The sequence below is a fragment of the Apiospora marii genome (assembly GCF_038362585.1).
Source record: "Apiospora marii strain CBS 49790 chromosome Unknown utg000003l_segment0_segment0, whole genome shotgun sequence".
Classification (NCBI taxonomy): domain Eukaryota; kingdom Fungi; phylum Ascomycota; class Sordariomycetes; order Amphisphaeriales; family Apiosporaceae; genus Apiospora; species Apiospora marii.
Window position 1 is genome coordinate 7,130,562 of NW_027117374.1, and position 26,893 is coordinate 7,157,454.

General features: G+C 54.2%; 5 protein-coding genes across 5 annotated transcripts; 2 read left to right on the top strand and 3 right to left on the bottom strand.

Moving 5' to 3' along the window:
- Nucleotides 1-6,971: 6,971 nt before the first annotated feature.
- Nucleotides 6,972-8,546, top strand: PG985_005732 (uncharacterized protein; the record flags this gene model as incomplete). The annotated part of the gene is made up of 2 exons (XM_066825501.1): nt 6,972-8,055; nt 8,119-8,546. 2 exons carry the CDS (start codon nt 6,972-6,974, stop codon nt 8,544-8,546), a joined length of 1,512 nt encoding a protein of 503 aa, XP_066688661.1.
- A 1,804-nt stretch (nt 8,547-10,350) lies between these two features.
- PG985_005733 (alpha/beta-hydrolase) lies at nt 10,351-11,568 on the bottom strand (the record flags this gene model as incomplete). Its single annotated transcript, XM_066825502.1, has 1 exon — nt 10,351-11,568. One exon carries the CDS (start codon nt 11,566-11,568, stop codon nt 10,351-10,353), a length of 1,218 nt encoding a protein of 405 aa, XP_066688662.1.
- A 5,132-nt stretch (nt 11,569-16,700) lies between these two features.
- Nucleotides 16,701-18,565, bottom strand: PG985_005734 (uncharacterized protein; the record flags this gene model as incomplete). Its single annotated transcript, XM_066825503.1, has 5 exons — nt 16,701-16,777; nt 16,833-17,154; nt 17,206-18,082; nt 18,128-18,382; nt 18,450-18,565. The coding sequence occupies 5 exons, from the start codon at nt 18,563-18,565 to the stop codon at nt 16,701-16,703; spliced, it is 1,647 nt and encodes a 548-aa protein (XP_066688663.1).
- A 6,359-nt stretch (nt 18,566-24,924) lies between these two features.
- PG985_005735 (uncharacterized protein) lies at nt 24,925-25,541 on the top strand (the record flags this gene model as incomplete). The annotated part of the gene is made up of 5 exons (XM_066825504.1): nt 24,925-25,088; nt 25,140-25,238; nt 25,294-25,305; nt 25,360-25,380; nt 25,433-25,541. 5 exons carry the CDS (start codon nt 24,925-24,927, stop codon nt 25,539-25,541), a joined length of 405 nt encoding a protein of 134 aa, XP_066688664.1.
- Nucleotides 25,542-25,957: 416 nt separating this feature from the next.
- On the bottom strand, nt 25,958-26,527 carry PG985_005736 (uncharacterized protein; the record flags this gene model as incomplete). The annotated part of the gene is made up of 2 exons (XM_066825505.1): nt 25,958-26,194; nt 26,312-26,527. Coding segments are annotated over 2 exons (453 nt in total), but the record flags the coding sequence as incomplete, so codon positions are not given.
- Nucleotides 26,528-26,893: the final 366 nt, after the last annotated feature.

A 26,893-nucleotide genomic window follows, 5' to 3' on the forward strand; every position in this document is an offset into this window, starting at 1 on the left:
GGTCGGTGTTCCCTGTTGCACGGCAAAGGTCCCACCATCAGCATCCTTTGCCGACGACAGGCATCCCGTCAAACCTGACATCGGCTGCGGGCTTAGATGGCCTGTTCCAGCACTGTGCCGCCGCTGGGATCGCAGCGGTCGGACTGCCGAGCCTCGCCCCGTATCTCTCGCACGGCTGAGATTGGAAGACGGCTTCTGCACTCGCCTCGACGTCTGAAAAACCCGGGCCCGTTGCGTTACGCGAGCCTGCCGGCCGCGCAGGCTCCGGATCTAGTATGCTCGTCAGTCGGGGCAGGAACACACCGCAAGGAGCGGGCGCACTCACCACTTGGCCGAGATCGGGGATTTTCTGGCCTTCGGGAACGTACATGGCCACGTCCATCCGGCCATGGACAATGTTCCAGTACATTGTCAAGCTGAATACATTGCACATCTCTCCGAGCGCCAGGACCTTTCGCTGTAGAGATTCCCCAGACTTCCGTATTCTGTCTGTCTCCCGCTTGTTGTGCATGTAACATCTGCTCGGCGCGATTTGAGACGCCAACTTGGCGCTTGGCGGCAAATCCACTGCAGCGGATCCGTCGCTGGTGCAGCCTCCGACACATACTCCGTCACTTTCCTCGGCTCTGCGTGAGACCCTGGCTGTCGTGGAGATGGCGGTCGCGGTCGAGGTTCTAATGGCGACTGTGGCAGGCACGCCTCAACTCCCTCCATCCTCGCCATCGTTGCGGACGCGAGCTCTTCCAGCATCTGTTCCTTGGCCATGCACAGCTCCTGCATCATCGCGTTCTTCATGTTTTGTAACTCATCACGGCTACGGCTCATCTCCCACTGGTATAACCGCAAGTCTTCTTGAAAACCCTCGAGCTTTTGCATCAATATCGCGCTGATTTCCGCGGTTGTGTCGAGAACGTGTCGGGCTTCATCATGTTGCGGAAGGCGTGGCCGTGGCGCCCGAGGCTCGGGACTGACGCACACCTCTTCGTCGCTAGCATCGTATTCGTAACAGCTGTCGGCCATGCCGTAGAGTGCCATGGATCGCATCTTTCTGAATGGCGATTTCGGGTGGGTAGAACGAGGGTGATGAGTCTGATTGCCTTGAGCCGGACGAGGCCCTGCGTTTGGGCTTTATAATCGGCGTAAAGTATACCCAGCATAGGGCATTGTCGGCGTGCGTGCCAGCTCAAAATCGACCCCTGAAATCATTTGAGCCGCTTTGCGCGCTCGGCAGCGCAATTGCCATGCTTCGTAACTGGACGCTCGTACTCCATCTCTGTCTGGGTTGCGTGGCGTAATCAGGGATGCTTTGGAGAAGGTGTAGGTCGAGGCAGTTTGGACGAGGCGAAATTTGTTGTGGGGTTGGTTGCCATTGGCGGCCGTCGCCTCAGCGCTAGCTTAGGAGGCGCTGAGTCGAAATCGGCTCCCTTGATTTAACACCTATTAGCGGCAGTTGTGACCCTGAAGAAGTCGAATTGCTCGGCTCCTCTTGTTCTTTTAGCGTTGGAATTTTGAATTTGTATCTTCCGATTCTCATAGGAAGCCCTCATCACCGCGCCGCTTGGCTTAAGGTCTTTCCTAGCAATATATTACGTAGCTGCACATGGACAAATGGTTGGATACAAATTCCTTTGGATCTTCGGGTACAGAACTAGAGCAGCAGCTATTGCGCCCCGACACTGAGCGGGCCTGGGAGTCTCTAATTGCGTGGATGGCTTTGTCTTGCATTAGTTTGCGCATAAGCGTATGCGAGCAAACCGCGTCACCGTGAAAGGCAAACACCACTCTCCTTCTCGTCATCACCTCTTCCTTTCGCAACTACTCTACCTTAACACACCAACCGGCCATTGCAAATACTACCACCAGCCATTATGTCCTTCCTTCCGTGCTCTCCAATCTCCTGAACTTGAGCTTTCATGATCCTGCGAGCGACCCCCAGGTCTCGTCTCCAATTCTTCCGCAGTTTCTAAGTTCGAACCAGACCTGTGTCACAAAGACCATCCTTGACAGCGAGGATTTGCCGATCAACCCCCGCAGCTTTACTACGTTCCCAATGTCTGATTCGGAGATTACACGGCTCCGACGCGAAATCGAAGAGCTCACGCACGCGAGAGAGGCGGCAGAGGCACGAGAGGAGCAAGAGCGACGCGCTAGAGAGGCGGCAGAGGCACGGGAGGAACAAGAGCGACGCGAGAGGGAGGCGGCAGAGGCACGAGAGAAACAAGAGCGACGCGAGAAGGAACAAGAGCGACGCGAGAAGGAACAAGAGCGACGCGAGAAGGAACAAGAGCGACGCGAGAAGGAACAAGAGCGACGCGAGAAGGAGCAGCTCAGACACGAAAACCAACCGACTACGCTGGATGAATACCTACGGAACTGCCACACCCTCCTCTATAAAAGCTTCAAGCTCGCTGACAAGTCTGTATCTTCTACGGGATTCACAAAAGTCGACGGCAAGTTCTACCCGAAATGGCTTCGTCCTTGGACCCAGTTTGCCGACTCTCTCCGCCAACAACAGTTTGACGTCATCGTGGACGCCTGTGGAGGTGAGCGACTCTTCCACCAAGAAAGCACAACCCGAGACATAGGGAGCACCAATTCCCACAAGCTGGCGGGCAACGAGAACGCGGTCGCTTCTTTTGAAAAGGTCGCAGTCGAGGATCCTGTCTTTGCTATTCTCCGGCATTTGGGTGGCCAGGAAGCCATACGTGCGAAATACGGATTCAGCCGGCTACGGTTCAGCGACAACCATCGCGAAATCACGCATGCGAGCGGCGGAACCCCACTGCCGAACGAGGAGGGCCTGGATACCGAAGAGCCAGAGCGGCGGAGGGCCGGGCCGAACAAACGAGCAGCATCCGAGCTGAGAAGGAAGCCTCGATCGACAAACCCGGATGGAGCCGGGCTCCGAACGCGGCCCGGCGGGGACGAAAGCCTGGCGTTTGTATATGACTACAAGGCCGCTCACAAAATTGCGGCCGATCATGTGAAGCTGGCCATTTCGAAGGAAACCTTGTTTATGGAAGTCGTTGAACAAGTGAACAGGACTACATCGAGGACGGGTGCCACGCAGGTGCAATCCGAAGCCGAAGCACGGCTTGCCATGGCGCTCACCCAAGTCTTTGACTACATGGTCACCTACGGGGTTGGGTATGGCTATGTGGCAGCGGGCGAGTCGCTGCTGCTGCTCCACGTCGACCGGGCCGATCCACAAACGCTGTTCTGCCACCCGTGTGTGCCCAGCAAAGATGTGGGCGACGCATCGTGCGAAAACTGGGCGGAACAACGGATCTACACGGCCGTGGCGCAGCTCAGCAGCTTTTGTATGTTGAGTCTCCAATCGGATGCGCTTCAGGGACCTTTTCTCGACGCCGCTCTGAAGAGCGCGAAGGCGGTCTTGAAGACATGGGCCGAGCCGTACGAGGATGCCGCGCAGTTCTCCGCGGAGGAGACGGAGTCGTCGCAGGCGGCGTCATCGTCCCCTGCACGACGAGCCGATCCAGATTTTGTACCCGACGAAAGCCCCATTGGCCGGAAAGTCGCCTTGCGGCCGAGGCCGTCCTGTAGGCCGTCGTCGTCGTCTCGCCGGGATGACGAGGGCGAGGACGAGGACGGGCCGGAAGATGACTTGCCGCCGCCATGGACAAGGTCGGTGGAAAAGCGGAAGGGCGGCCCATCGCATAGCAGCTCCGAGGAAGATGAAACGCGCCACTCAGCGCCTACCCGGCAATACTGCTCGCAGGCGTGCCTGCTAGGCCTCAAGAGGGGCTGGGACCTCGACGACGGCTGTCCGAATGTGTTCGCGCATCGTGTCGCGGGAGATGGCCTGCGGCACCCTGTCACGGCCGACGAGTTCACACGCCTGGTCAGTGAGCAGCTGCGCGACAGTCCATACCGAGGTTGCCTAGGGCTAGGTGGGTGGGGTAAGAGGGGTGCGACAGGCGTGCTATTCAAAGTGGAACTTGGACCATACGGCTACACCTTTGTCGGCAAGGGGACACTGTCGGGTGGCCTCGAGCAGCTGCAGCACGAGTGCCGGGTCTACGCGCGGCTGGCGACGCTCGAGGGCTGGGTGGTGCCTGTGCACCTGGGCCTGGTGCACCTGGATTGGGGGTACGTGCTACCGGGGGGGAGGAGGGTGGTGCACATGATGCTCATGTCGTGGGGCGGCGAGACAGCGGCGGACGCGGGCATGGAGGGCAGCGGAGCTGGAGGCGCAGAGGGGTCGCTCGTTGGAGGCGGTGTGGGCGGCGGGGGTGGACCACGGCGACCTGCGCGATGCCAACCTGCTGTGGAACGTGGAACGCGGGCGTGTCATGGTGATTGACTTTGACCAAGCCGTGCTCCGGCCAGCGCCCAAACACCGGCAGGTGTCTGCGGTCAGGAGGAAGAGGAAGCATGGTGCGGATCGGCTCGAGGGTTGTTCTCGGAAGCGTGGCCTGCTCTACAATCGTCTGCAGCCGGCGTAGATGGCGCAGAAGGAAACTTCGAGGCAAACGCCGAGCTACGAAGAAAAACATAAATTCAATACATTTTAGCACCTTTATCACGTGCGATGTGAAATATGAAATACAAGTAAGTGGGCGCCAGTGCCTTAGAGGCCGCGTGCTTTCTACCGTCGTCCCCTTCGCCGCCTAGCCCGTTGCGCCAGGGCGATCATCAGTCGATGCTTTATCAGCCGTCTCCTGGGGTGACCTGCTTCTGTCATGGCTTTTTCAACCCGATGATGCGGATGGCACGCTGCGTTAACCTGGCTCCTCTAGGCGCATCGACAGTCAGGCATGTCACGAAAGTCTGCAGGGACATATCAAAAGTGAATTGAGTCTCAAGTCTTGTTCGCTTAGTGTCGCGTACACCTTCATTCCCAATTAGTGCCCAGTCCTGCTCTGTTCGGTGTTTCCTCGTACTCATCCTCTTTCCTATGCTTGACTCTTTTTGGTCCCCGATCTCCTTTCGCACTTCTCGGCAAGTGGTCCAGTAGAGCTATTGCGTTACCTTGCAACGACTTATGACTAGAGTTCGCCCACCCTCTCCTGTCCTCGTTCATCTTCTGTGAACGTCTAGTTAGAGAAAATGCAGTGCTACTAAATGTGGCAGCCGTACCAGTGTATTTTCAAGAAATGCGTCTAGTTGCTTCCTGTAGTCCCCCAAAGCAACATTCGTGTTAATCTGTTGTACCTTGTGTAGGCTCTCGGAGGGAAATGAGCATCTCCTTTGAGCTTGGGCAGATGCCATCGGAGTGGATTTGGGGGGATATCACTGGAGAGTATCACAAAGACGGCGTGATACAGTCGCGCCAGTGAAAGGTATGTATATACGTATTTTCGAGTCCTTGTGTCTTGCCAGCTGCAGTGCTTGAGAGTAATCCATGTTCTAGCGCGCGGCTTTCGCCTTGCTTCTATTGCGGATCAATGTGGAATTGGATCACGGCGATAGAAACAGCGCACGGGAGATAGTTGGATTTCCAGGTGGGAACTGAAGGGCTGCACCAGCTGCAACGCTCCTGGCGCCCATGGGGCGTGATTTCAGATGCCAGTTGGGCGAAGGTGGCTTCGCCTGTGTAGCTGCTGTTCTGACACGAGAACGCATGTTAGCGAGAATGATTTCTGGCCCAGCTTGCCTTCGGCGGGTCTTGACGAGGGTAGTCCAGAGAGGCCGTGGAGTTGGCCCGCTGGTCGCGCCAGTGCGCCATTGCTACTCTTCCAACCCTGCACTCCAACAGTAAGGCCAACAGGGCTGCAGGCAACTACGAAGCCAGGACCGGAAACAGCGCGCGAGGATCTTCGAGCTCTTGACGGATGCGGCGATAGAGAATACGCTGCTGGGTGATTCAGGTCCGAGGCGACCGGCCTCTAGGCCGGAATGGTACAAGCGTGGCGGGGGAAACATCAGGCTCTGTCCTGCGCACTAGAACATGGGTTGCATCACAAGCTGTCCGTCTGGCGTCCATTCTCTCAGCTCCACTTGCGCGAGGGTTCCCGTTCTGCTTCACAGTAAGGGCCAACCGAACTCAGGACCGAAAACAGCCCGTGAGACTTTTCGAGCTTACGCAGCAAAAAGAGAGTACGGTATGCCACTGAATCGTCGTACCACGTCGATAAGAGTACAATTGGATACTACGGTCGGACCAGAATGGTTGTTTCGGCTTTGCGGCGCCCGCTCGCTAGTTTTAGTCATTGGGAGCGAATACTGCCTAGAGAGCAAAGTGCAGGAGCAAAGCTACTCGGGCGCACATGACCCACATCTCAGAGGAGACTTCCTACCAACGGTTTTGAAAGGGTTCCAGGCGATTTTCACCGTCTCGAATATACACGGAGGTTCTCGAGAGGCGGGCCTTGTACCGTACGATCAGTAATCTGTTATTTCACAATTGGACGTGAAGCTACATACGCCGACGCCTCCAACGCCTGCGGCGACCTCTTCCAGCTACCTATATCCTGGGAATCAAAGACCCCAAACAACCCAGTTGAGGCCCAATCCCAAACCTAATACGTTCGGAACCGAATTGTACGGCATCAAGATAGCTCTCAAAACGTCCATTTTAGCTGGGCTTGACCAGATTATGAAAGGTACAACGCAGGTTATACACCGGCTCGCTCTTTTAAAGGGTGAACAAACCTGTCAGAATGATGTTGAAGTATGTGAAGATGAGGATCCAGATTGATTTCAACTGGTTTTATTCGTTGTGGTTGAAATGAGTAGTATATTGTAACACCTAATTAATTGTCAAGGTGCGCAGCTCGCTTGTGGACTACGTTAGGCCGAATATCATAAACCTTCAACACCCTTCGTCATTATGATTCATAATGGTTTTCTTCGGGACCCCTGCTTTCGACCCACCCATTTACGGCCGTCTACGTCCAAAGAGTAGTTTATAAAATCTTCAATAATGCAATACACATATATCCTTTCTCAATCAAGTGAAAGGGTAAAAACATCTCGAAGCAGCTTTCATATTGTTCAAACCATTAGTTATGCTAGCGGATCTTCTTTTAAGTACTCGTGTGTGGACGGCTTTGGTCATTCTGACCGGCGCATACTTCTTCCGCCTCAAACGGAAGAGCCCCTTTCCCGTCGTCAATAGCTATCCCGGTGACATCTTGGGTTGCAGGGCACGCCGTGAGGTCCGCGAGAATGCCCGCACGCTGATCACCGAGGGCCTCGCCAAACACAAGGGCCCCGTAACCATCGTGCTCCCTCAGGGGCAGCAGAAGATTGTGCTGCCGGCCTCGCTCGCCAGCTGGGTCAAGTCTAACAAGGACCTCGACCACAAGAAGCTAGTCAAGGAGGACTTTTTCGCCAGCGTCCCCGGCTTCGAGGCCCAGAGCATGTTGCACGACGCCGACGAGACACCTAAGCGCATCATAGCCACAAAGCTGGGTCAGAACGAGAGCACACTGTCCCAGATGAACGCCAGTGTTGCCCGCGGCCTGCAAGCGCTCTGGGGCGAAGACGTCAGGGCCTGGCGCACCATCGACTGGCACAGCGACACCATGGGCCTCATCGCCCGCGTCGCGTCTTCCATCTTCGTCGGCCCGGAGAAGGCCGACGATGCAGAGTGGCTTGACCTCATCCAGGGTTACGTCCTGTCCTACTTCGCGGCCGTCAGCGAGCTGCACGGGTATCCGGCCTGGTCGCGGTCCCTCGTGCACTGGTTCTTGCCCAGTGCCGCTGCCTGTCGCAAGGCGGTGCCCCAAGCGCGCGCCATCATGCAAGAAGTCGTCAGCAAGAGGCAAGAAGAGGCGAGGAGGGCAGAGCAGGAAGGCAAGAAAGCACCCGAGTACAATGACGTCATTGCCTGGGCCCAACCTGCTACGGGCGGCAACATCGACATGGGTGGGCTACAGCTCTCCTTGGCCATGGCCGCCATGTTTACCACGACCGAGATGTTCCGCCAGATCTTGATCGAGCTGGCTTGTCATCCCGAGTTCGTCGAGCCCCTACGAAGCGAGGTCTCGCGAGAGCTTTCCGCACATGGAGTCTCCCTTACTGCTTTGAACAACATGGTCCTGCTAGACAGCTTCATGAAAGAGTCTCAAAGAGAAAGCGCCGGCTTGGGTATGTGCTTATGTCCTTCATAACCTATCAGCGTTTTGGTATACTGATTTTTCCTTTGTCCAGTCGTACTCGAGCGTGCAGCCCTCCGAGACACAGTCCTTCCCACCGGCCAAACGATCCCCGCCGGCTCTCACATCATGGTCGACTCCACCGACTTGTGGGACCCCGCGGTCTATCCTTCCCCATCTGAGTTTGACGGGTACCGGTTTTTCCGTAAGAGGGAAGAAGGCAACGTCTCCAGCCAGTTCGTCCAGTCCGGCCAGGACTTCCACGTGTTTGGCGGAGGCCGGCACATCTGTCCCGGTCGTTTTTTCGCCAACAACGAGCTGAAACTTACGCTGGCCCATATTCTCCTCAAATACGACATCCAGTTAGGCCAGGGCTGCGATAATCCGAGACCCCTACAAATGGGCTTCTATGCCATGGTCAACCCCAGGGTCCAACTCGAGGTGAAGAGGGTTGACAAAGCAGCGGCGGGCATGTTATCTTGAATGACCGCAATGTTTTGCTTGCATGCGTAGCGCTTCCGATTTCAATAGCCAGTGCCCGCTCCCTATATGTGTATTTATTTTTGGTGGTTATAAGGCCCTAAGCTTCTCGATCCAGACTTAGCGCAGCACATCGGGGCCTTGGTGAAGTTGCTATATTACTCGCGGGCGAATGCAAGGTCTTCTAGAGCCATGTGGCCAACATCTCAGTGCGTTGAGAGCCGTCACTAACCAGGATACTCCAGAACCCCTTAAGCTTCACATCGACTCAAATGTTACGGGCACTCTGATGAATGCATTGTGGTCTTTATAAAAACTTGCGAGAAATAGCGTTGCATTCAACCCAAATGGCTCGCAGGTGGTTAGGGCAAGAGTTTTTGATTTGGGTGATGATATGAAAGCATTAAGCCAGAAAACCAAGCTTTGAAGGTGCTGAAATTGCTGTAAGCCTGTTTCACTATCGTTATGTCTCTGCTCCATTGTCACTTTCTTCCGAGAGTAGCGCTTCCACCAGATTCAACAAACCGACCTCCCTCCGCAGTATCAATTGTCCAGGAAGATCCAAGACGGGTTTGATGAGAAGTACTACCTTCTTATGGACGCAGAACTCCGGATTCAAGCATTAAAAACGAAGCCTGATCTTGTAAAGCCGCGGAAAGGAAAAGGGTCTGATTGAGCCCAAATTCAAAGCTCGCTACCATTGAGGATATCCAGGAAATGGAGGGAACTGTCAATAAAAATTGAAGAGAGGCACCAAGTGCTTGCTCAGTATAGTACGCTTCAAGCAGTGGCCCGTTCATTATAGAAGTAGGGATTTGTTCACCATCGAAAGCCAGCTGTTATTCGCTTCGTCTTCACTGCTTAGGAAACCATGCCATCCGAAAATCACTCCGGGAGCTTGCCTGACCATGAGTGGAATTATGCGGAGGACGGAAATCATTTTACTTCACAACCACATGGCCGTGTCCGCAATGGATCGGATAAAGTGAAACACATATGCCCTGGCTGGTGGACCCTGGAATGGACACACGGTACAGGTGCCAAAGAACAGTCGAATTACTCTCGATCGTTTGACGGCCGCCGTGATGGCCAAGAAGCAAAGTGGGACAGGGAGCCATGATGCGTTTTGATTGATGGGCGTTTCGCGAGGACATAGTAAGGCAAGAACCACTCGCACACACATGCTCACACGGGTGGACTCTGCTGGCTATTATAGAATGGCTCTGAGGCGGCTTACTCCTCCATCCGAAGAACGATTCATCCCAGGGTCGTCACGATATCTTCAGCGTCGTTTTGCGTATTGATATTCAGGGTCAGCGGTCGCATTCCAATAGATAACCTAGAATAATACTTAATTTGCGAATTGATCGGTTAGGAGCCTGGCAGCAGGCTGCCTCTTCCATATCAACCGCAGCCTCCCTGAGACAAGATCGAAATCACGATAGCGTTACGTCCATCACCTCAATGCAACCTGCTAGTCTATTCGTAACAAAAGTGGTCAACGAACTGCTGCATACGCCAAATCTACGCAATTCTAAGAATCAACGCTCACCGCGATCGCGTCACACCCATCCAGCGAGACCACTCGAGCGAGCGACATCTTTTCTTCTTGGTACGAAAAGCCAGATCAGCGTGAGCTACTGACACTCTGAGGAGCCGCGAAACATGTCAGCGAAGCGAGTTATATTGGGGCGTGCTGCTCTTGGTAGTATCGGCTGCCAGCCATGAATATAGTGATTGATATTAGTTACAAAACATCGAGTCCACAAGCGTTAGCCTGGACAAAGACATGCATGCCCTCTGACGCTCAAGCATACCCCTTCCTACCACTCACGACTCCATAGGCACCGCAATTTCGGCCGAACATCTCCTCCAAGTCACTGGCAAGCTCTCGGGGTCTCTCGAAGGCCGCAAAATGGCCGCCCGATTGGTGCACCTTATTCAGCACCAAGTCGCCAAGAGCCTTGTTCCAAAGGGGCGGAAAGACAAATATATCTTTGGGGAATTGGCTGCTGCCAATCTTGATGCCCTTAAGATACATACTGTTAATTGCCGCAGCCATGGGGTTCTTGTCATGCATCAGTTCGTAGTAGATGCGCAGTGTTGCGGCTGGGCCTGCCTTACTGAACCAGTATATACTGACCCATTTGCACACCTCATAGTCGGTATACGGATAGTTGTCGGACCAATCGTGCAATTTCTCGTATATCCAAGCCAGCAGTCCGACGGGCGTGTCACTCAGGCTGTAGCCAATGGTCTGGGGCTTTGTCATGTGCTCAGCCATATAGCCCTTGCCCTCCTTGTTGAACCACTTAGTACGTTTGAGACCGTCAAGCTCTGTCTGTGTTCGTGGTGTAGCCTGGTCTTCTTTGTACAGCTCTGGGACGTGCGTCACGCTGGGAGGTTCGGGAATGGTCACGTTGTAATGGCTCGCCTTGCAGTGCCCGGGGTATAGGTATTCAATGTACCTAGTGATGGGGTAACCGAGATCCCCATCTTGGGTAACGTACTCCTGGTAGCCTAGCACGTTGACCATGAGTTTGTTGAGGACCATAGCCATTTGGGGTAGTGAGAAGCCCCGTTTCGTAGGCCCCGTCGAGAAGCCGAAATTGGGCAAAGACGGAACGACGACGTCGAATGCGGGCTTATCGTCGCCTCTGTCCATTAGAAGAGGCATCAGCTTGGATGCCTCATCGAAGGAGCCGGGACACCCGTGGCAAAAGAGCAGCGGCACCGCGTTAGGCACGGGACTCTTTGCATGGACGAAGTGCAGATCTATAGGATCGAAGCCGTCAATCTGGACAGTTGTCATGAACTGTGGCATCTGGTTGAGCTCGGCCTCGGCCTGGCGCCAGTCAAACTCATCACGCCAATAACTTAACAGGCGCTTGATATCGGCCAGCGGACACCCGAGGTCCCAGCCGGCATCCTCGAGCTCATCAGGCAGCTCGGCAGCGGCCAGCTTCTGCTTGAGCCGAGCTATTTTGTCCTCAGGGATGTCGATCCTGTACGGCGTCACAGACATATTAAGATTGGAGGCGATAAGCTAATTCTCTCAGGGTGGTCGGAAGGGAATGGGCGTTCTGAGTAGAGCCCCGCGGGGGGGGGGGGGGTCAAGGCGTGCTGACGTTCGAGCGCAGTTTGCGAAATGGGAGAGATGGAATATGGCGTCCTGATTACTCGAGTACGCCTAGGGAAATTCTTTGAAAGATTGGCTTTTCGTGCCTCTCACGCAATACGTAATTGCGAGATCTTATTATTGATGCTTTTGGTTGGTAGCTGTTCTACTCTGCTACTCGACAATCCCTCTTTTATCGCCTGGGGACCTCGGGCACGGAGTGTTATAATCAAGCCCGCGCCCGTGCCCAATACCGACGTCTTGGCATTCTGGGTCCTGGACCGGCAGCATGGCGGATCTGTGCGTATCCGTCAACGAATGTGCAATGTATCCGCTGCATAACAGAGCCGCAGTAGGAGTATCACACAGGGTAATCTTTCTAGCCCTGTAGGCCAATGACAGGACAAACTCTCCTTTAATTCCTAAGCGCCTCAAGCGAAGTGGCACGACCTGTATCTAGTGTTTCTGTATACACAACCAACTGCATGTTTCACGGAGGGGTTGCAGCCCAAAGGAACCACGATACTCGAGTATAAACAAGAGACATCGAAGCTGAGAAGGAAGGAAGAGAGAGACCATAGACCCTTCCGACCCATAAAGAATTATTAGTTGAATTGAAACTATTTCTCCATGCTGCTTGCTACGCGGAGCGAAAATTATTTTACCTGGCCAACTCCGAATTATGCACTTATTGCGATCCGGCCCGTGTGGCATTGCTTTCTGGCAAATGGGTGCGAGTGGATTATTTAATATTTTAAGTTTGCCCCTAGTACTATTACTACTCTACTTGTCTAAGGTCGTCCGGCAATTATGTGCGAACTAAACAGATCAGCGGTTGACTATGCCAACCTAACCACGGATGGAGTTGGTTTCGTCAGCTGGACACTACACTGATGGCGTCGGAAAGACGAAAATGGAGAAATTTGGCCTTACCCAGAAAGGTGCGATTTGTCCCAGCGGTCGAATCCTCCAAGCTTGGGTCGGATATCAGCCTCGCGCTCGGCGCCACTCCTACGGGTGCTACCCCCGCCTGATCGGATTTTCCTACTGGGGATACGATGGTCCGAGACTTGGTTTGCTGGATAAAGACATTATGCTCTGCCAGCATTGCGTAGGCCGTACTCCACTTGCGATGCACTGGGCTTTTGCGAGCGAGCTAGGCAGCTATAGCCAAAAATGGTAGTCAGAGGCTTCACCTGGCGATGATTCGTAACGACCCCACCCAGTCACATGCGGACGATACAGTGCTTGTCTTCGGCGATACTGGTCAGCCTTCTCTGCTCCAGCGTCTCCCGTCCAGCTACCAGGGATCCATCCTGTTTACAACGCGTAACCACGCTTTCGCCGGCCGGGATGGCGACGCTGAGAAATGCTCGTGTGCTGTGGCAATAACTTGCCTACCCTCCCCCCGTGTCTTGGATCGGACTGTAACGGTGCTGTACGGTATCATGCTATAGCTTTGGGGAGGCCGAGTAGCAGTTTTGACGAGCCTCAGGGCCGGTATATATGAAGGCGAGGCCACGGCTGTTGAAGTGATTCATCGCGCGCCGGAACCACCCGTCGTCCGAGCTGGCGGTTCCGTGCTGGAGAGTATCCGAGCCAATCCCGAACTCGATCCTAGCTCCGGCCAACTTGCAGTACTCCCAAGTACGGATAAGGGCTCAGAGAGCAGCGCGCACTCGCTGTACTCCGAATCTCCAATGCGGCTCTTCTGGTCATTACCCACCTGTACCTCTCTAGTCTGTCCGTATGCTCTGCACCGGTTTCTGCCCCATGCTCCTGAACACTGCTTCGATAAGCTTGCCTTCGTATCGCAAGGTACCGTCGTCGAAATGTGACCGACACAATACTTGACCCTACTACCTATGGATGGGCCAGTTTGAAAAGCAGAGGCTCCTCGTAGCCGGTCCAAACGATGATCAGGTTCTGCATACGGGTGTCGTAATGTATTGTCCAGTCCTGTAGCGTATTGCTCACCCAGCCAGACGGCCTGAACGGGAGCCGACGGTCTCATGGCTCTGGCCAAGTTCCTTGTTTGGGCTAGTTCAGTCCCATCACGACATAATCTCAGCGGGCGGCGGACAGCGAAGCTCATTTAGTCGTACTCGTACATCGTCTTCAGTGCTGCCCATATTATTCGTACTTACCCGTATCTCTAGGCAAACCACACTCGTTCTGCATTGTTTCCTGACCGTGATAAGGAAAGCTATTCCGATATCCCAAGCTTCGTATCTCGAGGCCCAGCCGTTAAGAAGTGGCCAGCGTAGGACAGTGCAGTACTCAAACTTGCCCACTTAGAGTTCGTCGAAGCTCGCGATTTCGATAAGGAAGTGCTTCTTGGTAGCCGGTGTATGTCTATAATCCCTAGAACAGTAAGCTACCCAACTGCTTCTTGGACTTCGTTGTTCGGACCAAGCCCATTCACAAGAGGCAGCGGAAACGCATCTGGTTCTCAAAGTACTCGTACAGTAGCATGTGCTCGTTATACCCCAAATACTCAATACAGCTCTTCTGATTCATACCTACCGTATCATAAGGCAATAGAGCAGTTGCTGGCATCTATTTCTAGCCATGCTACCTGAAGATATCTCGACCCTATTGGCCTCGTACCCACCGTACAGTCGTCAAAAAGAGACCGGTGCAGTACTGAGGGTGTGATTCATATGTAGCTCATTTTGCGACGCTAGAGAGTCCTCGATTAGGAAGTGCTGTTTTGCAGCTGGTTAAAAGGTATCTCGCCAAGCTTGGCATTCGGATTGTGGCCCTCATACTGTGCGTACCCTTTCGGACGTACAGGATTGTAAACCAGTTAAGCTACGGCAGGGCAGATGTAGACCTCAGGATGTAGAGTTGCTAACGGTGTCGCCTGTCCAAATGAGCGAAGCCAGCGAACAGCAGCAAACTTGGGCCGAATGGGGACACAACTGGGCGCCGATACTGCCGCGTCCCAGTCTTGGCCATAGCGCACCTGCTGGCTTACAAGAGGTACAGGAGGGACCGGACGCTGCGCGCCCGCTAAAGGAGCCTTGAGGAAGTCGGCAGGTGTTGGCAGATAGAAGACAGGTGGTGCAGGGGTGTAAGAGCAGCTGCACCAGATGGCACCAGACAAGAGGTCAAAGGAGTTTTATTTCCGCACCGTCCTCCACTGAACCATTGTACGGTTTATCCCTCCTTTGAGCCCAATTGAATTCTCTCCTAACTAATTCAGTTACTCGTATAGCTGTGGCTTTTTCTTTCCCGCCGTCGTCCGCTTCACCCTGCTAGGTGTAGAAGGCTCGGGGGACGTTAGCCTCGGCCTTTTTCGGGAAGGGGTGTCGGAAGGCGAGGCAAGCTGATGCTTTAAAAGTTCGTCTACATCCGACCCACCGTCGTCTAGGAAGCGAAGATTAGGTATAGGGACAAGCAAAAGCAGGTAGGATACGTACCCGAGATGAGGGCCGTGACAGACCTGTCGTCGTCTTCCTTACGGCCAGGGGCAGGTGCCGGTGGCTGTTCTAGCGTAGTACCAAGGGTTGGCGGCGGCGGTATAGCAAAGGAAGGAGGCGTAGGTGTTATCGCCGGCGGGGCTTTGGTAGCGCGCGTGGGGGAGGAAAAAGGATTCCCGCTGGTAACACCGCTAGGGCCGACGGGTCGCGGTCGAGTCGCCGAGTCGCTAGCGGCTGTGGAAGGCGCAGGTGTGGAGGCGTTCTGAGCGGACAAGGAGCCTGAATCAGATCCTCCAGAAGCTCCATCTGTCCGACGAGCTGACCCGCTGGGTCGCCCACTTCCTCTACAGGCGCAAAATCAAACTGCTGTTCAACGGGCAGCTTTTCGAATCCTACGCGGTCTCGGGGCTCCCACAGGGTTCCCTGTCTCCCCGATCCTCTTCTTGCTGTATGCCCGCTTTGTCACCGCACAGAATGGCACGCTGCAGTTGTCGTACATGGACGACTTCGTCCTCGAAGCAAGCTCGACGTCAGCAAAGAAGAAATGCCGGGTGCTCCAAGATGCCCTGTGATAACTGTTGATAAAGCCGACAAGGCGGGCGCGACCTTCGAAGTGGAAAAACAGAGCTCATCCACTTCCAACATGGTAGAGACGGACACCATCACGGTCCAGGGCGCCGAGGTGATACCTAAGCCCGTAGTTTGCTGGCTCAGCATCTAGTCCAACTCTGGACTGCCGTTTCGAACCCACATAGAAAAGCGCTGCCCGCTGCCGCAAGGAGCCGACTGGAGAACGCGCCAGAGGGCATCGACCATGTCCACCATCCTCCCGCTGGAAGCAACTTCGTCCGGCTTGGGTGCCTGGTCGAGCAGGACCCAGCATGTCTCGTGGAACAGAAACACCCAGGCAGACCCAGGTCAGTCCTCAGGCGGCACGTCTAGGCCCGGCGGCTTGATGTCCTGAATGGTGACGCAGGTGGTTGGGTCCAGGTCCGAGTCTTCGTGCCACTGGTGCGCTAAGGGTGGGACCGAGTTCTCGGCGCTGTTTTCTGCGTGGTAGCCGATGCCTTAAAGCTGGGGCCGGCAATTTATGTTTGACGTAGCAACTGTGATGGAGGGATCATCATTCGGGTCGCCGGTGCAGTAGACGACGCGGTAGTAAAGGGCCCATGTGGCGGCGCCAGTATTGAGGCAGGGGTTGACGAAGCCGGAAATACCGCACGTCAACCGGCTGACTGGCCAGTTGCTGTTCTGTATCACTTGTTTTCTCTTTCTTATTTGCTCTGCTTCTTTCCTCTCCAGCTCCACCCTCCAACTAGGGTGATATGGGAACGACAAGCTCATTCTCCTACCCAAAACCTCAGAGGATAGACCTGCAAAACGTAAAGCACTACTGCCTCAGTCAGGAAGTAACACTCGTGGTGGGATCAAGTTTGGAATTGACGTCAGACGGTTGGAAGAGGCGTCTGAAAATGGTTTGAAACATGACGTTGTGAAGGATCTCGATAAAATCTTTCAACTAGGTTGGTTGGCCGAGCTTCAGATTATATTTGCGTCTGTCTATGTCTCGTGTAACTTCAAGTTCTCAAATTCTTTAAAACTGTTAGGATGTATCTAGAAATGTTCCTTCCAGAAACGGAATTTCACCTCGCGGCTCGTCGCCGTGCCGGCTGCCTTCTGGATCTCGCGTGCTGAAGAATGGGTTAGCCAGAATCACGTAAAGAGCGCCTCGTTGTTCGGACTTACCAGCTGCAGTAGGTCCACAGAAGTATACACCGACAGTAGTCTGCATACTGCTCTCCAAGCCGTTGATATACGTACGGTCCAGAATACCGTCACGCATGGTCTCGAACATACGACGGAAGTCAGGGCGGCCAAAGTTGGTGCGAGACTTAAGCGCCGTGAGCGGATCGACCTCGGCGCCAACAGAGTTGAGTACAATATTTTGCGTGGTGTCTATATCCAGCTTCTGAGTCAGGTAGGTGTGGATGTTCAAGAATTCAATGCCGTTGCTACCAGGAATCCTGGCAGCTTCCGCACTTTGCTCCTCCAGAGATGCCAGAAGCATCTGGAATCACTCGAAGGAGCCGGTATCCTTGCACACCCAAATGAATTCCACTCGTCGAAGTCGGTTGGGCGGGTTCGGTCCGTTACGAGAGTGCCAGATGTTCTTCAGAATAGAGGCCCAAGGCGTGACACCGATACCAGTTCCGATAAGCACAGCAATTTCGTTGTCTAAGACGTCCTCGGCGGGAGCACCATATGGCCCGTCGATTCGGAGGAGGGGCATCTGCTGCCCATTCTGAAGAGCGACTTCGTACATGCCCATGGGATCAACTCCGTCGTACAGCTTAGATTGGGCCTGGCCGGCAACTACAGCATCACCAAGAGCGCGAGTGAAATCACCGACTTGACGGACGTGAACGGAAATGTAAGGGTCGTAAGGGCAGGACGTGATGGTAAAGGGATGCCACTGGTAGGTAGATATAGAGGGAACCTGTAGGAAGAGCCACTGGCCGGCCTTGTACTTGAATGAGGGCTTGTTGAACTGGATCTCCACGACATCATAAGGGTGGCGGACGACTCGGGTGATCTTGGTGGATTTCTTGGCGCGAATCTCACGGTATAAGCGCTCTAGCAGATAGAAGCCACCGGCAAAGAGCTCCCATCGCCATCCTTCGTAACCGAGGCAATGGTCCCAAAATTGGTCACCGGCGAAGGGAGAGATTGGGTCAGCTGTGTCGCGTATGAAGCAGCCGGTGGTGTGGGTGTAAAGACCCAACAGGAAGGGAATAAACAGATGGTGAGTGTACCAGAAAGTCTCGAACGACTGCTGTCTAATACGATGATGCGCTGTCGTGTACATCAACAGCATGCATAGCAACATAGTGTGGCCTGTGACACCACCAGCCTGGGTGTAGTGGATCTGGATAGCCGTTTGGGGTCGGACCTGGGTTTTTTCAACATTATAGAAGCTATTACAGATGGCTATTAGCCTTGTTTCATTAAGTACAATGTGTGAGTTGCATGATCCCACTTACTTGACATAATGGGCTGAGACGTGGATGACGGTTAATAGCAACATGGCGTATGCGACTTGACGATGGAACCAGAGGTTCTCGTCCAGAGGCAGAAACCGGACCTTGGGACGGATCCATCTCATGATAGTCCGGCACACGGGTAGTAAGATGAGAGTTCCGTCGATTGAGAGGACCAGTCCGGCTCCTCTTGACAGCCATACGGAAAATCTGAGAATGTTCAAGGGAGCCAGCTCGGGCGTGGCATATTGCTTATACCTGAAGGTTTGTTAGTTGGTTTTTGACGTACATGGCCAATCCGGCTGAAGTAGGAGGTCTGCCTTACCATCCAAACGCGAACATGCCCCAGTGCAGTCCCCAGAACAAGATGTGAAATACGATTTTGCTCCCAGTAAACTGCTTCTTCAGTAAGATGCCGAGGCTCATCTCTGAGCTACCCATCTTGTCGGTTGGTACTCCCACCTCTCTGCTGGTATTCAATCCTAATTCAAGTGTCGTCTTATAACAGTAGCGAGTTGGTGTGGTCTAGTTATCTCCAGAGAGGTCGTTGACCAGCGGTATCGAACAAATAACGATTGGTACGACGTCGTTTTCCTTTGATTTCGTATGTTTGCGATATATTTGCCGATCTCGTTTTCATTTCCTTGCTGACTTCTTCATTAAAAAAGAGCCGATTATTCAACACGGACAAAATAACAAGAAGTAATTGGGTTTAAAAGAGCGTTCTGAGCCAGCAGCGGACGAAGAGAATGGTGGACTAGAAGAGCTCGGACTTGTTGTAAAGCGAGAAACGTCTACGTCTAGTTCGCCAACCAAGGCAATAAAGAAGGAAGCCAGGTGATGTATGATGGGACGTCAGGTAGTCACAAAGAACGATGCTAGATTGAGTTGGGCAGGGGTAGGATGGGTTGATAGAGGATTCATTCTCAATGGGGGGCCAGGATATCGCTAAGCGTCAGTTCATGGAGATCCGGCATCTCGATGAACCGTCTTCTTGCTTGGGTACCGGCCGACAAATGGGGACCCACCGACACGAATGCAGTAGTAAGAGGAACCAATTTGAACAGATGCCAACGGCGCTTGAAACCTCTTTATCCACTTGAAGTAACCACCACCACTATTTGCACAGTGACAGAAGATAAGATCAATATAAGATGACTTAACTATGAGGCATGACCAGGGATGGTGAACAGACGACGATAGTATGGAAGATCAGACGCAAAGGCGGGTTTCGTAGTCGACTCTAGCGGTATTAGACAGATCCGGTATTCAACGTTTTCCTCCTCAGCCTAGCAGTACTAAGTATATCTTGCAATTTGCCGTAGCGGTACCGGCTCATGGGTTGAAGAGTTGAGACGAGATACGTTTGAAAGATTCCCAGGCTGGATAGTCTGAACCCGTCTTGGGTGTTTCGGCAGAGGTAAGGAGTTAGAGCAAGCAGCGGGCGGCAGACGGGAAAAGACGAAATATGACGGAGGTGAAACACTCAAAAACTCTGGATGATGAAAAGCTGATCTTGCTCCTAAAGGATCGGGAGAAAGGAAGAAATCATAATCGACGCACGAATTCCCCTTCCTTAGGGACGTTCCTTAGGGAATATTTTGTTACAAAAGATATGAAGTAGCTCCTTCATCTGAGGTGCGGGAGCTCATTGGTGATGGCCTAGGGCAAGAAATGCCATTTCGCCCTTGGCCTCGATATTTTAGGCCATTTTAGGCCGTGGCCGTTTGCTGGGCGCTTAAACGGGTCCAATGGCAGTGAGGGTCGCACGTGGTGGGTCCGCTGGTGCTTGGATGCCAAGGCACCAGGAATTCCTATTTAACTTGGATACACAGGCGAGACGCTTCGAGATAAGCATAGACAGAGCTGTTGCTCGTGATATCTACCGTATCACCATGTGCCGCGTCTTCACCCGAACTGTATACCACTGAGACTCGTTCGAAGGTCCTCCAGCATTCCCACCATCTTCTTCGCCAATGTGTCCCGCTGCAACTTGCGCCTGTAGTCCTTGTAGTAATCTGACACGCGCCCCGCCGGATTTTGCACAGATCCTCTTGGACGGCCTGCCTGCGACAGCGTAACGCCGTTTCCCCCATTCTAGCAGGGCATTGTCGTGGTTGTGTCGTCCTAATCGGCGCCAAGGGCCTTCTAGCCGCCACCCGGCTGTTCCAACATACAGCTCTCTGCAGCGACGCATCCATCGCGCCGTGGTTGGGGTATCTTGTGGGTGCTGGCCGGGCACCTGCATTCGTCGCGGCGGTTGGTGCAGTGTTCGTCGTGGAGCTGGGCTCGGTGCGGGCGGGCTGCCGCTCCACTGTCGGTTGGGAACCTGGAGTGCCTGCTGTATGATGAGCGTCAACAGTCAGTCGACTATGTAGTCAGTAGACGAGAATCATGCTTACCTCGCGGCCTTCGCGGCGAAGACAGCTGCCTCAGACCCTTCTGTCTCATCGGACTGTTGGGAATGACAGTCCCGCCGTCCTCGTCGGGGATGACGTCGTAGACAGACAGAGGCTCCGCCGCGGCAGCGGGAACTGCTGCAACATACTCGGGATCGGTTTCGTACTCGGCATCCGCGTCGCTGCCTATGCCAGCAACGGCATTCGCGTCGTCGCTGGCGTCCACCTGGGCCTCGAAATTGATGGCTTCGACTAGGCGGCTCGATCGTGTCGCTCGGCCGTGGTTCGGTCTCGCATGGCACGCGGCTGATTGTCGAAACTGCGGCTGTTAGTAACAGAGCTGGATACACTCGACGGAACGGTAACCGGGACTGGGGACGGACAATCCTGTTGAGGTCCGGCACGCGTTGCCCGCGTGGGACGTGCATCGCCGTCTCCATCCGCTCGTGCGTCGGGTTCCAGTACGCAAGCGCGCTGAAGACGTTGCAGTAGCGCCCAAGGTCTTGTATCTTGTTCTGCAGCGACAAGCCGCTCTTGCGAACCTTGTCTTTCTGCCTCTTGGTGTGGGCCATGACGGAGGCCTAGCTAGCCAAAACGGTTCGGCAACGTGCTGGACCCTCTTGGAGCATCTTTCTGCGTGGCCATGGTGCTATAATAGCGTCTCGCGGAACGGTAGATATAGCGAGCTGCCGGCTTGCGGGTGTGAAATGTTGATGACATGATGAGCTCGAGCTGGGCAAACCTTGCCAGGGGTGCTGCTGATCCAGTTCCAGGACCCATGTTGGCGAAAAGGCTTCCAACAGATTTCAGGCCTACATAGCTTCTCTTCGGTGTCTCGAAGAGAAGTTGTCGCGTAGCAAGAAGATTGGGTGTTGGCCCTAATGGCGCGGGGTTGCGAATCAGCTCCGCGCTAGTCGCGCTAGTGCGCCATTGCTACTGCACCCAACGGTAGGGCCAACAGGTTTGCGAGCAACTATGGAAGCCAGGATCGCAAACAGCCCATGAGAATCTTCGAGCTCTGGACAAATGCAACAAAAAGAGGATACGCTGAGGGATGATTTAGGCGAGGTGACGCCGGAATGGTACAAGTGGAGCGGTGGGAACATCCAGCTCTGGCTTGCGTACCCGAACAGGTATGAGCTGCAGTACAAGCTGTCCGTCCGGCGTCCATTCCCGTCTCTAGTGAGACTCTTCGAGCTTAAGCAGCAAAAGGCACCACATCATGTTACTGGATGGTTCTGGTCCATTCGAAATCAGTGCATCGAGAAGCATACAATGGGACACTATGGTTGTGCGGAGCAGAATGGTTGTTTCAACCTCCCAGTCTCATTCTGTTTTCTGTATAGCATCTACTCGCTGGGATGGAGGTACCCGTAAGTGACGCGTGTGAGCAGCGAGTGCGCCACGACCAACAACAGGACGCGACAGGATCGATGCTCGGTTGTATCCCCATTCGCTCCGGGTTTGCTGCTGTTCGCTGGCTTTGCTTATTTGGACCGACGGCGGCATCAGAAGCTCTACGGCCTGATGCCTACATCAATCATACCGCAGCGTAACCAGTGCACACTCCTGTACGTCAGAAAGGGTACACACAGCATAAACCCGAATGTAGAACTTGGTAAGATACCGTCGCACCGGCTACGAAGAAGCGCTTCCTGCTCGAAAGTCTCGTATCGCAAGATGAACTGCATGTAAGTCAACCCGTCAGTACTGCATCGTCTCTTTTTGATGACTGTACCTTGAGGTACCAAGCCAATGGGACCGGAAGTAGCTTCAGGTAGCGTGGTCAGAAATAGATGCAGATAACTGAGTTGCTGTCGCCTTATCATACTGGTCGGTACGAACCACAACAGCAGCACAAGAGATTCGGAGTACCGTGATCCCCTGCGACTCCGGGACTACAGTGTGTAAGACCAACAGCAGATGCATTTCGGCTGCCCGTCGGACGCTGGGAATATGTCGTAGCAACCGAACTAGCCCACGCAAGGGAAAAGACCTTTGCCAATCTACGCGACCGTCGGCTTCTGGCCAGGGTCTGGGGCCAAGTGGATGCGGATGTCCATCCTCACACTCTGTGCAAGTTGGCGGGGTCTTTTAGCTGCTACAGTGGACGCTGACGGCAGGAGACCTTGCTATTCCTGACCCGCCAGCGTGGAGATGATACCGCCGCTGAGAATACGGCTGCTGAGAGGGTACGAAGTAGTGATCTTCAAGCGGCTTGCGTCTTTTCTCGTAGTGCGCCCATGCCCAGCTCTTGCTGGCTCCACGGTGGTGAACCGATCACTCAGCTGCACAGACAGCCGTCGTCCCCCACTATTCTGCCAGAGTACTCAGATTCCGCTCGACCGCTCCCGACTTCGAGCGTGACGGTCCGCAGGTGACAGTCAATCCACCGCGACTCCGTGCCATGCTAGGACACAGCGGGCATGAGGGATGTCGACATGCCATCCAGACGCATCTGGTGAACTCCCTGTCTATTGGGCGACGCGTGGCGTCGAGGAAATCAGAAGTTGGTCTTGCACTGGCACGATGCCCAAAACAGCTACGACCACCTGGCGGGCACAGGCCGAACAGTCATTGGCTCACCGGGTGGGGCGGGGAGCCAGCTGACCTAGAGTTAGCTCCATGCTTAGCCCGCTTGGCCATTTCCTGGTATAAAGGCCACCCTGTCTCCCTTACTTTCCTCGCTTCCCTGTCTCACTGACCCAAACTGTCGGGACACATTCCTTCCTTTGGAATGCCGGGCAACCGCCAATCACATCACCAGCACGCTAGCAGGAATGGTGCATCACCGAGACGAGATGCCGCAGCTGGGCCAATCAACTTCACCCGACGGAACTGAGGATTGAGGCACGTTCCATGGCGCTGACGAGTTCCATCGAAAGGACTACATCATCGACGACCCGTTCAGTGTGACGAACGGTGACCCTCCCTTGACGAGCAGTTTGCGAAAGCTATCCCCGTCCATTCGCCTCTGCTAGCGTTGGCAAACGGCGTTCCATGCCTCGCGGATGAAAGGATGGAGCGTGCAGGCCTGCAAACCCGGGTTGGGGGAGTGGTGGCAGACATGCCCAGCATGGGTGCAGCGATGCAATTGATTCTCGGTCCGGGCAAAGGCATGCTCACGGGCTTGGATTATCCCTCGTCCTGCCGATATGGTGTGATTCTCGATGGTGTGTCAACGCTTATGCCACCCTTATGCCGCGCTAGCAGATATTGCGCTCATTTTGGGAAGGGCTGAGGAAGTTGGTTTGCGAAAATCTAAGATAGGACGTACAGAAATCGGTGGTATTGCGACTGATGCGTTGCTCCCAAGGGCTGGCTCGTATACGTCATGCGCAGGGCGCTTTACCAGGGCGGCAGGCGTGTTCTGGGAATGTGCTGACGCCAGGCGCGGTGCGTCGGGACTTGTCGAGACGTAGGCGTATTGCAGAAGCTCGCAATTGGACTTTCTTTCTTTTTTTCCCTCTCTTGCCTGCGTCTTCGCCCATAATCCGGTGTTTTTAAGCACATCGAAATGTGTAGTCTTCTTGATCTGCATTCGCTTATATCGGTGTTCCAAGTAATGGTTAGTAGGGCTTGCCTGGTCGGTGGGCCCCCCTTGCATGCGTCACTAGGGCATGCCACAGTCGCATACCTGAGCCTGGAGCGGGGGAGCTTTCCGCGGGGAATGCGCATGGGCGTCCCCACATTGGAGGCTCCCACATAGGGTGCCGATCAGGTAAATTCCATGCCATGCGGCAGGGAGGTCAGCAGCTGGCAATAGTGGCCTGCCCATGCGGCGCTTATCTTGCCTTGCTCAGGCATAGACGCGAGAAAGCCCGCTGGTAGGGTGGGTTTCATCTGGTGCGCCGCAAGATTCGGTGTTTCTCTGCAGAGAACCCACCGATTGATCGATAGACAAGGATGGGGCTCTGCTCTTGGCAAGTTGGTCAGGTGGAGCGTCACTTGGCGTCTCGCTATAACTCGTTCCTGGACCCGAATGTTCGGGCCGTCGCCCTCCCACTGGCCGTCAGCAAACATTCGTCACGCTGTTGGCTGCACCGCTGCCAAGGAATCCAATCGCTAAGTTGAAGAAACACCTCTCTGGAACATGGGTTCGCTCGGCTTGAGGAAAGTCGCAGAGGTGGTATGTGGTCTGGCAGTTGCCCTGCGGCTTGCGTCTCCGTACAGCTCCCGCTAGGGTGTTCGCAGGAGGACCGAGGATGCGCAACATAGTGAGTGTACAAGTCGGCGACCTTGGATGCACCGACTGTTACAATACTTATAGGCCTGAAAGCCCACATAGATGTTCCACGGAATGCTATGTACGATTATCACCCTACGCAATCCTGAGCATATTAATGCTTCTCACCGCGATCGTATCATATTCCCCTAGCGATTTTCACTCGAGCGAGCGACATGTATTCCTCTCCGTATGAAACATCGAACCAGCCTGGCCTACTGCAGCTTTGGGGAGCCGCGGCGCATACGACTACGCCGGATCCCACCTTCCCTCCCACTCAGCATCCACCATATGCGGGTTTCCACCTAGACCAAGGCATACTCGGATCGAGTCCACCGGCGTGAGTTCCTGCCCCATGCGGAGCCAATCAAGTACGTTAACGATAATGCAGAACGGCGGCGGACCAGATGAAGGAGCTACTGTATAAAGTCGACATGTTGCACCAGAAGGTGGATGTGGTCCTGTCAGAGCTCAAGAGTCATACTGGAGAGTAAGCGGGCTCGAGACTCCCGGCTATGCAAGAATCAGCGACTGACATCCACCAGGTTAGAACGCTGGTAAGTTCTCAGGACTCATGGGAGTAGTGTGGATCTGATGTTTATTTTTGATAGGAAGCAAACATACCAGGAACTGTACGTCACGATTGCGTAAGGGTACGAAGACGAAAATCTAACCGACATCTAGGTTCCAGCAGCATACACGCAGATTGATGGGCTGTCTGTCGCAATTGAAGAAGATCATCGTAGAGACCATGGGACCGAGTGATACAGGCGACGACGCAGTCGACGTATAATAAACCGCACAAGGGCTCGACCATGCGGGTTTTGGCTTGCCAGGGACGGAGCCGTTTACCAAGAGGCTTAGGGGTGGGCAGTTCCGGATCGAGATCTTATGCGCATTGAAAATGACGGGCTTAGCCTGGTTTGCTGACCGAGTTCGTGCTCCATTTTACTGTATTGTGGGAAGAAGGTGATTTGTGTCTCTGCTTGTCGAGATCCTGAGTGCTCCAAGATGCTGGGTCTGGCACACCCACCAAGTTGTGTCCATGGGGGTGTGTGGACCAGTAGTACTGCCGGCGAGGTACTGGCCGTATCGGGGGGCAAGCGTTGGTTGGGTAGGACTATCAGAATTTCGCGCTCCCAATCTCCAACCGAACAACAAGAGTCTATGGCGGGCTGTCATTTTCCTGAGAGGCCGAAGCGGACTCGTGGTTGTCGTCATCATGGTCAGCTTTCTTTTCTTGACCTTGGTTTTCGCCTTCACTTTGAGAATCGTCGGATGATGCTCTAACCGTGGCCGCAGCGGCTCCGCCTGCAACTGCTGCTCCTGCTCCAATGAAAGATGATAGAACAGCTGCGACGCCAAAACCTCCCATTGCAGCGCTCTGGCATGCGCTGAAGAGTGCACCCGCAGCTCCAGCGGATTGGATGCCAGCGGCCATCGATCCTGAAAATCAGTCGACGTCAGTAACGCATAGCACAAGGGAGCCAGGATCCAACTTTGGGTTCTGCCACCGATATCTGATATCAAAAAGATAAGGAAATGCTCTCGCATACCGGCAACTGGCCCGATGCTACTAAATCCTATAGCTCCGAGTACGGGACCCATCAATAGGCCTCCAGTAGCGGCGCCCGCCACAACAGCGCCTCCAACCGTGGCAACCCTAGGGTTCTCCTTGATGCCTTCGACAATCTTTTGGCCCGTCTTCGCGCCCTCTGCCTTCGCCTTAGCGTAGCCTATCTCGGCAGTTCTCTGGATGAATCGCCAGGCCAATGCGGACCTTTGGATTATGAGAGGATGATATGTCGTAAAGCGACGGTTGCATAGGACGTCCGTCCTGGAAGATGCAATAAGATTGACTCGAGTTGCGTCCTAGGTGCTTGATGACAAAGGGAAGAGTCAATCGATACGGGCGGGTATTGATCGTAGCCAGTGGTAGGTAGGTGCCGATTGAAACGATCGGTTCGAAAGGGAATGATCTAGATGTGAATAAATATTTTAAAAGGATAGGTCGAACCTTGGGGGTCTTGGTCGCAAAAAATGCACTAGGGTTTTGAGTCTCAGCATAAGCAGTCCCATCTCAGCGGCTGCAAATGTAGCTTGGCGACCCTTAGTGCAGCACAATAGGTGTGATGGGAATCGCCA